The 11,598-nt window shown below is 47.3% G+C and overlaps 1 protein-coding gene across 1 annotated transcript; it reads left to right on the top strand.

Annotated features, from left to right (window-relative positions):
- The first annotated feature begins 8,754 nt into the window (after positions 1-8,754).
- LOC144138988 (uncharacterized) lies at positions 8,755-9,087 on the top strand. Its single transcript, XM_077671491.1, has one exon. It carries the CDS (start codon positions 8,755-8,757, stop codon positions 9,085-9,087), a length of 333 nt encoding a protein of 110 aa, XP_077527617.1.
- The last annotated feature ends 2,511 nt before the right edge of the window (positions 9,088-11,598 follow it).

The following is an 11,598-nucleotide window of genomic DNA, read 5'->3' on the forward strand; positions in this document are numbered from 1 at the left end:
AGGTTCAATTGTCAGCAAACAAGTCATTGTTAGTCATAAAATAAAATCTGCGAGGGCTATGAAACGTATGATATTTCAGTTAAAACACAAATTTATTTTGCCTGTAGTACTCTTTGAAAGACAATCAATTGCCGTATCAGTGGGCTATGCATCCTAATTTAGCAAAATCACCTGCAGTTGCAAGGAATCAAGTGTTCCACTCTCACACTATTGTGTAATAAAGTTGTCTCTCTCTCATATGCCTGTCCAGAATAGTTCTGAGTAGTTTGCTGCCAGGCCTGACGGCTGATCTCGCAGTAGGCATTGCATGGGCAGAAATAAAGTACGGAGCTACACTTTTTCCGCTCTCACCGCTCTTTCTTGGCCAGAAGCAAAAGTGTGTGCATGAGAAGCAGCAACTTAACAGCATGAAGGCCTGAATTCATTTTAACGTATTACACTAGTGTCTTCAACTCTCCTCGCAGCTTCACGACCAGAAGCAACAGTGTGTGCATGAGAAGCATCGACTTCAGAGCATGAAGGCATGAATTCATTTTGACGTATAAGAGCCTTCCATTCTTGCGTAGCTTCCTAGCCAGATGCAACAACCCCCCCTTGCGAACGACTGACACAGCAAGCCCCTTAAAGTCGTAACATCTAAATGTTGCAACCTGCTAAGCAAACTTTTCCCATTTTTACATCGAGGAACAAAAGCGTGTTTGAAAAGCAGCACCATGACCCTCAGAAGGCTTGAAGTTAAACCATTTTTATATGCTGCATTGTCGTTTTCTGTTCTTACCACAGCTGTATAACCAGAAGCAACAGTGTGTGCTTGGAAATCAATGAAGTGGTACTCTTAAGGGGTGACATAAACCATTTCTATCTGCTACAAAAGTGTTGGCAATTATTACTACAGATCTTCAGCCTAAACAACCCTCAGCCGCTCTATGAAACCTATCCCACTCTTGTCGCCATTTCTGAAGCAATAACAACATCCCCTTGGTACTATGGTTTTCTTTTCTTTTTTCTCTCTCTCTCTCTTTGCAAATGCGATTGATCAATCAACCATTCGAGTTCAAGACAGCCTTGTCGAACAAAATAAAGGATAGTTGCGGCAACATGATAGCTGATATCGTGCATGTACATAGAAATATGTAAGTGTGGGGAAGAGGTGTTGAATCAAAATGAACTAAAGCTCTATGGGAAGTCTCTCAAACATTTGCCCCACCCTATAGAATAACAATGGTTTATCTGCCATTGAACATTGTAAATCCTTTTAACTTGAATGTAAACTCTGTTGTAAAACTCCGTAAAATATTCAGTGAAGAAGCACAAGAATGTAAGCATTAAACCAGAGCCACCAATATAAAACAGAACTGCAATTAACAAATTTTTATTACTGGTGAAGGCCATCTCACAAACTCTGCTGAAAGACAATGGCAAAATAAACTGTTGGTTTATTCCTCTGAAATCCGAAATACATGGAGCTATATTAAAACAAGTTTAATAGCTTACACTTCTGAGAAATTCCAACACTGCAGACACAATACAAGGCAATTTGAGCTCAGTCCACGCATTCAGTTGCTTTCATGCCGCTTTGATTAGCAACGGACACATATATATACAAACCAACACCATATACAACGCAGCGCGCATGAGCACTTCTCGCAGTGCGTAGAAAACACGTGAAAGTCCTGCCGCGGAGCCACACACTTCCAGCTTTCTGCAATGACTGAGTTAAATATCAAGCAATATCACACTGCGACTGTTTAATTACCCTCTTACAAGCAGCCACAATCCAGTCACTGCATTTCATTACGTGATCAATATTCGCCCTCGCTCATACTATTTTATTTGCTGTAAAGCTACGCAGTCTCAGACGACTGTGCGCGAACGTTTCGTTCTTCTCACGTCTCTACAATAATGCTGTAATCATGCTTGCTTACGTCAGGTAGAAAAAACATCGTTGCTCCGGCATCGTTGCTCCGGCCTCGACCAGGCAGAGCAACATGCGCTGCCAATCAAAATTAGTAATGAGCGGTACCGTCCGCTGTTATAAGAATAACCCGATACGTAATGTCGCGTAAAGTTGTACCGCTAGCCTCCCGTATGCGACAAAAACAACACGCCGCACACGCGAGCACAACCCTGCACGGCGTCAAGCCAGACGGGAGAATAACTACGTAGGCCTAGCGCTCAACACCGGGCGAAGCTTACGTTCACAGCACGAAAAAATAACCCTTGCAACTGGTCACCGCTACTGTCGTAGAAGAAAGCCACTCATATTGTTCCCTCAGAGAGATTGCGTTACAAGAAAACACTCTCCACAATCACTCCAGCAATAGTGCAGCCTTGGTGTTTTCGGTTGATTGGTGACGACGGTGCGCACAAAAACAGACCACCACAATTTTCTGATGAACAAATCACTACAAAGACGTACACAAAACAAGCTACGATCACGAAACAAACGCGTTCTTGATTCACTACAGCACAATCGCAACCCGCGTACAGCGCTTTGGTCCCGGCAAGGTCGTTGAAGCTTGACGACGCGACGGCGGAACGGCGGTCGGCCATATTCCTTCCAAACGTTAGTCAGCCACGTCACACTAACGGCGAGACGCCATTGGTTCCGGATGGGCACAACTTCTCTTTGAAGTGAGAAATGCCGCTGCAGATTTAAGCTGTCAGTGACTATAGTGTGAGTTGTTAGAAGCTATTTACCAAAGTTAGCCGCATAGGTGACAGCCTGGATTCCCAACAACCGAGAGATAAGGCTGGGTTCAGGAAGGGATACTCAACCATGGATCATATCCATGTCGTAAATCAAGTCAGAAAAATCTGCAGAGTACACTAAACCACTTTACATAGCAATTATAGATTACGAGAAAGCGTTTGATTCCGCACTCGCCGCAGTCGGTTGAGAAGCACTAAAAGACCGAGGAAAGGAGGATAGCTACAAAAGATTTCTAGAAGACTTATATAAGGAATACACGGTTAAGAAAACCTTCCAAAACCAAAGCGAAAAAGTTCCGTTCCGAAAGGGAGTAAGAGAGGAAGATACCATATCTCCAAAACTATTCACAGCATCTCAAGACGGGGTATTTTGAACGCTTGACCCGGAAAACATAGGATTAAGGAGAAAAGGTAACACTTCGCCCATTTGACGTCTGTGTACAACATAGTATTTCTGACTGCAGAACACACGTAAGCAAATATGGAGAAACTACAATAATAAAGAATGGCCGTGGGGATAAAAATAAATATAAATAAATCTAAATTACCGAGGAATAAGCATGCTTAAAACGTCCCTTTCAGCTTAGGAAACAAAACGCAAGAAAAAGTAAAAGAATATAACTACCTCGGACAGATTTTTAGTGCTGACCCCAAGCACGTGACAGAAAGTCGGCGCACAATAGGTATGGGTTGGGGAGTGTCACGTGAACGGATGGTAGGGTTGTCTTAACCAGCTCAGAGAAATGAACGCAGGAATGCCGTTGACGAGTTTGAAAAAAACACCCAATTAATGCGCACTCAAAAAACCCTAATGGAAAGCACGCAACAATTAAACTGCTCACAAATGGTACAAACTGAAACCTCTAACAATCCGAAAACACAACTCAAATATGCACCCCTAACTTAACAGTTCAATATACAATAGAAATCAAAACCGTAAAGTCAACAATAGAGTTCTATACTATTAGTTCAAATACACTGCTTAATCAAGTTCTGGTTAATTTCTCTCGCACCACAACTCCTTAGTTGTGTCCTTTACAACTGGTCCCTACTGGACTGGCCTACCCCGGTGTCGTCGGCGCTTTCCGATCGCACCCGTTGCGTGGCCGCGACTCGGTGATAGCCGTCCTCGTCTCGCTTCGTTGCCGGCGTTTGATGCGCACGGTCACTCTTTGGACGGCGTGGGCTCTGCGCGTCCTGAAGTGTTTCCTCTGTGGCTACCCCCTGGTAGCCGCTGCCGCTGGAGGTCCTTGATGCCGGCGTTCGACGCGCGCTGTGATCCATTGGGCGGCGTGCTTCCTCGGTGGCTACCCCCTGGTAGCCGCTGCCGCTAGAGGTCTCAGGTAGGCTTGGAGCGAACGTCGCCTTTCGGGGCCGTAGAAACGAACGTACAGGGAGCGTCGACGTTGCACGCTGGTGCCCTACCGATGCCGCTGGGGCCACGAAGACACAGGTTCGTGTTGCACCTAGGATGACTGTGCCGATACGAAGTCGGCCCGCTCGCGCCCAGGCTCGGATGGCATAGTCGATGGCCTGGCCACGTCCGCCTGGCTCGTTCCGTGAAGCTCACGTGCTCCTGCCGCCTGCTGGGTTGTTGCGTCTGGGTGTCTTGCCTCTCTCTTCTTTCTGTGCGCCCCACTTTTATCCCCTCTGGGCTCTCCCGTGCGCACTCTCACTGCCTTTTAAGTGCGAATGCACTTTATAAGCGACCCCAAACCATCCACCGCCGGTGGCGGCGGCGTCCGCAGTGCTCCTCTATATTTAAAAAAGAAACAGCATCCGGCGCCAGGTTTCAATCCGAGGACTTTGCGGCCGCAGCGCGACGCTCTACCGACCAAGCCACGGAGGCGACGCTGATATCAGTGTTAGTGACGCGCCTTATATCTTTAACGCATTCAAACTACGTCGTCAGCGGCGTGCGTTGGCGACTCAGCGGCGTTATAGCGGCTTGATAACTGCGTGGTGTACACGTGATACTACAGACCCGATGGAAGCGATGGAAGAGAAGGCGGCGAGGCGGTGGGCTGCGGGGGCCGAGCGCAAGCGCCGCAAGCGGGCCGACAACCGTGCATTCGCACTTTCACATTCTCCCCCTCGGGGAAATGCGGGGGAATTTTTTTTGCCTTTGCCATGTCCATATATGGCCATCACTCCCCGGCCTCCTGCGGGGCGTTCTCTGATTGGATGGCCAGTGGTCTGCCATATTTGCCCATGATGCCTAGGTGTATCGGCGCTGGCGCTCGCTCATTGGTGCTCTCCTGGCGCGCACTTCGAATTCCCATTCCTTTGTTCTTTTCTTTCAGTTTTTTCGGGCGTTTTGGTGCATCTCCTTTCCGAGGGTTCCCTAACACATGACAATTACCCCCCGCTCTAAGAGTTTTGTCTCAAAAACTGCTTCATCTTGTCCACCGAGGTGCTCTTGTTCCACAACCCCTGCTCACTTCGCCTGAGTCCACTGTTTATCACCACCGGTCCCTTCTTTCGTCGCACTTTCACTTTTCACTTCACACCACCAAACCAGTTTTTTCACCATTGTCTGTAGTTTACTTGTGTCCTGAACACACATACACAACGTTCCCGTTTTATCACCAATACATCATTTTCTTAAACCCCGATCTACTTACACTCACCTCTAACACATCACCAAAAATCTCTAAAATTGGCTTTTTTTTACCCTTTTCACAACTATCCTATTTACATGTATACTTCATACCCCTTAACCAACCTACTGAAACAATCGGTGCCCACGTTTTCCCTGTCTTTAATATACTCTATATGGAAAGAATACTCTTGCAGGGCCAAACTCCATCTCATGACTCTACCATTGGTTAGTTTGACTTTCTTCAGGTATTCTAGCGGTTGGTGATCTGTCTGGACAGTAAAACTGTTGCCATATATATACATGTGAAATTTCTCTACTCCCCATACCAGCACTCAACATTCTTTTTCCACCGTAGAGTAGTTTTTCTCTGCATTGTTCAACTTCTTGCTAGCAAAAGCCGCAGGATGTAACACCCCCTCTTTCTTTTGCATCACCACCACCCCTAACGCTTTCTCTGAGGCATCCGTCCTCAGCGTAAATTCCTCTCGTATATTGGGTGCCAGTAACACTGGTGGGCAGGCCAATCGTGGTTTAGGTGTCTCGAATGTGAGTGCATGCTCCTGCGTCCATTTTACTAGATTACAGACACCCTTTTAGGTAAGATCTATCAAGGGGCTTGCTATATCTGCATAATTCGGTATATACTCCCTATGGAAGCCAGTGAGTCCCAGGAAAGACTGTACCCCCTTCTTTGTCTTGGGTTGTCGCACCGCTTGGAGCTTATCTATTATATCTTCCTTGGTTGCTATTTTACCCATGCCTGCCTTGTGCCCATTGAACGTGACGGTTTCAAACCCTAGTTCACATTTCGTGGGCTTCATTGTAAGATTAGCTTCTTGGAGTCTCTGGAAGAGTCTCTCCAACGCTTCCATATGCTCTTCCCATGTGTATGTCGCTACCAATATGTCGTCAATGTAGTGCTCGACATGGGGTAGCCCGTGTAGCACCTGCCGCATCAACTTTGTGAATGTTGCCGCAGCGGTTTTTAACGCAAAAGGAATAAATCTAAACTGGAAAAGGCCAGAAGAGCAGGAAAACGCTGTTTTGTTCTTTGAATCTTCACTCAAGGAAATCTGCCAGTAACCTTTTGATAGGTCCAACTTTGAGTAATACCTTTTTCTAGCTCCTTTACAAAAACCACATTCACTCGTGGTATCGGTTCTGCATCCTACACCAACACGTCATTCAACATTCTAAAATGAACACACACTTAGTGGAACCGTCCGTCTTTGTCACCGCCACCAAGGGCGAATTGTATGATGAATTTTGACCGCTCAATCACGCCCTGCTCTAACATTGCATCCACCTTTTTCTCGATAGCCTCTTGGACCACCAATGGCAGCGGATATTGTTTCACACGTATGGGCGTTTGCGAAGTCAACTCTAGTTTGCATTCTATGACATCTGTCCTATCCGGCAAATCTGAAAACACCACCTCATATTTTCTCAGCAGACCCCTCAGCTCTTCCACTTCCCTTCTATGCAATTCCTGGCTAAGAACCACACTCTCCACTCCCACGCTCTTCCTGAGAGAGTTGGTCGGCACATCAATGTCCTCTGCTTTCTCAGCGACTACCATGCACGCTACCACTTGGTGTCGGGCTACTTCTCTTTCCTCCTACTTCTTGACCATGTTTACATGAAATACCCTTTTCCGACCGTTGATTAATACTTCGTAGCAACCTCATTCCATTTAGGCGTAACAAGAAATGGTCCTTTCTATTGCATGAGGAGCTTGTTTGGATCGCATGGCAGGATTATCAACACCTTGTCTCCAACCTTTAACTTGCGCTCTACGGCTTTACGGTTATAGGCCTTCTTATATTTCTTCTTTGCCTTATCCAAGCTTTCATGCACTATCGGCAAGTCTCTTCAAGCCTCTCCCTTAGCTGTAGCATGTACGTATAAGTAGTTTTGACTTCCTCGTCAAGTGCCGAACTTGACCACAATTCCTCAAGAATTGCCAACGGCCCTCGAACCGTACTTCATGCAATTCAAATTAGGAGAACGCCAAACTAGCTTGGGGCACCTCCCGATACGCGAACAGTAGGGCTAGTAAGTATCTGTCCCAGTCTTTCGGTCTCTCGGGGCACATTCTGCGTATCATGTCTTTTATCGTGCAATAAATCATTCTACCAAGCCATTTGCCATTGGATGGTATGGTGTAATAAGGAGCTGCCTGATGGACATCAACCGGTTGAGCTCTTTCATCAACTCTGACGTGAAGTTTGCTCCCCGAACAGTTAATGAAATCTAAGGTTTGACAAAAACTCGTCTGGTCGGGTGAAAGATACATAGTTGAAGAAAGTGGTTATAGCCGACCGAAGGCTTAGTTGAAAGGGCTAAAAAGACGCTTCGGCTTCCATACGGAAGCCTTGTTCACTGCACGGAAAGGCGCGAAGCTCGATGCTTAAGTGCGTCGAAGTAATCGCCCCAGGCATCTTGCATACGTAAGCAGGATATTGCCTGCATTGTGGTTCAGTGTTTTTTTCCGTAGTGTGAATCATCAGGGACTCAAGATATCGGCGTGAAAGCCATTTCCTTTCTCTGGCAATAACTGACGCTTCGTCGCAGCCTATTTTCTGTGTCGTGGCTTCCACGTGTTCTGCAAGCGCATTCGACGCAATCTTCTTGTTTTTCACGTCATTCTTGTGTTCACGCAATCTTCTTTCGAAGTTGCCGCTCTCGCCAATGTAGCAGTAGTCGCATTCAGCGCAGGGAATTTTTACACCACCTCAGGGAACTTCTCTTTCTTAATTCCATCCTTGACAGCCACCAGCTCGTGCCTCAGCTTGCGCGCGGGGACGTGAGCGACGTGCACATCGTACGAGCGCAGAACCCTCGCCAAAGACTCGCTCACACCCGGCACGTAAGGGATCGCCGCTCTGCTTCGGCAAGGAGGACCAGCGGGTTCTGATGGGCGTGATGACTGTCGTAGCACGAAGTCCACAAAATGCTTGGGGTAGCCGCAATTGCCGAGTTCTCTGCGCACTTAGCGTAGATCAGCAGCCTCGTCTTCTGGCCGTAAGCAGAGGTGGAGGAATCCACTCCTCCACCTACACGGCATGGATGAATCCATTCAATTCTCTGTCGAGGAGGAAGCTGCAGGCCGTCTTCCTTTCTTGGAAGTGTTGGTTGAACGTCGTGGCGATCGCCTTTCGTTCAAGGTTTACCGAAAAGAAACCCACACTGGACGTTACCTCCATTTTAATTCTGTTCATCCAGCCTGTCATAAGCGTTCTGTCGTGGCTTCCTTCACCCAACGTGCCAAGCACCTCTGCTCACGGCCAGAAGACGAGGCTGCTGATCTACGCCAAGTGCGCAGAGAACTCGGCAATTGCGGCTACCCGAAGCATTTCGTGGACTTCGTGCTACGACAGTCATCACGCCCATCAGAACCCGCTGGTCTTCCTTGCCGAAGCAGAGCGGCTATCCCTTACATGCCGGGTGTGAGCGAGTCTTTGGCGAGGGTTCTGCGCTCGTACGATGTGCACGTCACTCACGGCCCCGCGCGCAAGCTGAGGCACGAGCTGGTGGCTGTCAAGGATGGAATTAAGAAAGAGAAGTTCCCTGGGGTGGTGTACAAAATTCCCTGCGACGACTGCGACTACTGCTACATTGGCGAGAGCGGCAACTTCAAAAGAAGATTGCGTGAACACAAGAATGACGTGAAAAAGAAGAAGATTGCGTCAAATGCGCTTGCAGAACACGTTGAAGCCACGACACACAAAATAGGCTGGGACGAAGCGTCAGTTATTGCCAGAGAAAGGTAATGGCTGTCACGCCGATATCTTGAGTCCCTGATGATTCAAACTACAGAAAAAACACTGAACCACAATGCAGGCAATCTCCCGCCTAGGTATGCAAGATGCCTGGGGTGATTACTTCGACGCACTTCTTAAAAGCTTCGAGCTTCGCTCCTTTCTGCTAAGTGAACAAGGCTTCAGTATGGAAGCCGAAACGTCTTTTTAGCCTTTTTAACTACGCCTTTGGTCGGCGATAACCACTTTCTTCAACTATGTACCGATCACTTATTATTTCCTTGGTACCCCATATCGAGCAAACATCTCCAATAGAGCCTCAGCCACATGAACTGTATCAATGGACTTTAAAACGACTGCATCAGGATATCTGGTGGCCATATCGACTAGCGTCAGCACGTACAGGTTGCCTTCCCTGGATGCCGGCTTCATCGGTCCCACTATGTCTATTGCTACTCGTTGAAACGGTAGGTCGATGGTAGGCATGTTAGCTAGCGGAGCACGACCTACCTGACCTTTGGGAAAATTCTTTTGCCATGTGTCGCAAGACCGCACGTACCTCTTGACATCACTCTGCACCCCCGGCCAAAAGAATTCTCCTGTTATTTTAGCCATATTCCGGTGGACTCATTGATGCCCGGCCATTATGCTGTCGTGTCCGAGGCAAAGCACAGAATTCCGTAGATTCTTAGGTAAACGGTAAAAAAATGACCAATTTTACGGAGAAAGCTGTTGGCAAAATGTTGGCGGACACATTTCCGTAATTTAGACAACGGAATGAATTTTAAGAACGGACATTCCGTAGTACGGAAAGGCCGTAACAAAACAACCACTCCGTTTCAAAAAGCACGTCTTTCCGGAATTGATGGAACCTTCAGAAAAAAAATATACTTCGACGAGGAATCGAACCCGGACGTTGATCGAATGGGCACGACGCTCGAGACCACTGCACCAGCGCACGAACGCTGCACTTGTGCCGGACAACCTGTATACTACATGGATGCCCACCCTGCGTGTGCAATACATCGGTGTTTACTAGCTGGCTTACAGATTTCCTGGCTAATAATGTGCGATTTCTTAGATAGCGCTTGCGCAGTAAGGTTCCGCGAAGCCCCCACAATAGTTGATCGCCATCAACTCCGCTGTTTCGAGAAAGCGCTCGCAAAAATGTGTGTGACTGGCTGCGACTGCGATTTCGCACTGCATGAATAGTGCTTGCCGTGCTTTGGGTTTTAGCTTTAGGCTAAATACGTCGGCCGATATTGATTCCTTAAGAGCTAAATTACCTTCCGCAACTTTTCTTCTGCACGCAAATGACCTTATAGTTTCTACAAGTGTGCCGGTAACACACGCATGTGCAGTTTACAGGTCCGGGGCAGCGACTTCGTTCGAGCGTCGTAAAGACAAGAAACAGCGCTCGTGTTGAGCGGTATGGGCCTCATAGTCCTCACTAAGTTTACTACACTTTAGACCCTAACGAAACAGAGCCGCATTCATTACGCCAGCAATGTTGTCGGGACGCAGTTTTCGCTTCTCAATCAATTCCGGACGATCGACACGAGAATATATTTCTTGCAGTTATAATTAAACTGATCTGTTTGCGTTCTGCATAATACAGAGGAAACGCCCGTATTTTGCAAAGCAGAAAAAGATTCCGTTTGACGTGTAACGGAGAGAGCATCCGTATACTGAGGGATGGAGCGCACTTCCGTTAAATTACGGGTGTTTTCTTTGTTCTGCATCAAACGAAACACGGATCTGTTTTATTACGGCCATCTGGTCCGTAATTTGTCCGTATAATTACGGATTTTTTTTACAGTGATAGTACGTCTTGCCTCACTTCCCTGTCCGAACTTAAAATACATCTGCGAAACAAGACTGCCTCCACCAGCTGAAACTCGTGCACTGTGCGGCTTCGGTTTCGTCTAACTTCCTCTCCAATTTTTTGGAAGCATTGTTTTAGTGAGGGATATTTTTTCTGCTGGTCCGCTAATTCAACTGTTGTAACGGCCAACACCTGCGATACTGCCCTCTTGAGAGCAATCACCCTTTTGTCCACTTTACATTTGGCTCTTGTTTGTACTACGGATATCATTTCCATCTTTTCCACACCTTCATCCCCTGGCTGCCCGTGATTCCGCCTCGTTCGCTCACCTCCCCCTTCCTCGCTTGGATCTTCCAACTGTGATCCGGGTCATCTACATTCCTTACCTCTGAGATATTTCCCAGTATAAGATCTTACAATGGATCTTCCATACATTTGGTTCTCACCTTTCCAGAGTATAAGGGGTAGATACTTCATTCACCGCCTAATGAAGCCATTTCATTGTTCGGTCCACCACGATGATCACGGAGTTTTTTCCCGTAAGCTCCTCATCTCTAACCAAGCTCTCCGGACAAGTACCGTATCCGAACAGCTATCTCTTAGCATCGACACCTCTTGTCCCCTTATTTGACCACGTACCACCGGCATTCTACGCTATATACCCCGGCCAGCCGTTTCCTAACCTCTGGCCGCTCTAC

The sequence above is a fragment of the Haemaphysalis longicornis genome, unplaced genomic scaffold (genome assembly GCF_048455015.1).
Source record: "Haemaphysalis longicornis isolate Haplotype H1 unplaced genomic scaffold, Haemaphysalis longicornis Haplotype H1 scaffold_5, whole genome shotgun sequence".
Lineage (NCBI taxonomy): Eukaryota > Metazoa > Arthropoda > Arachnida > Ixodida > Ixodidae > Haemaphysalis > Haemaphysalis longicornis.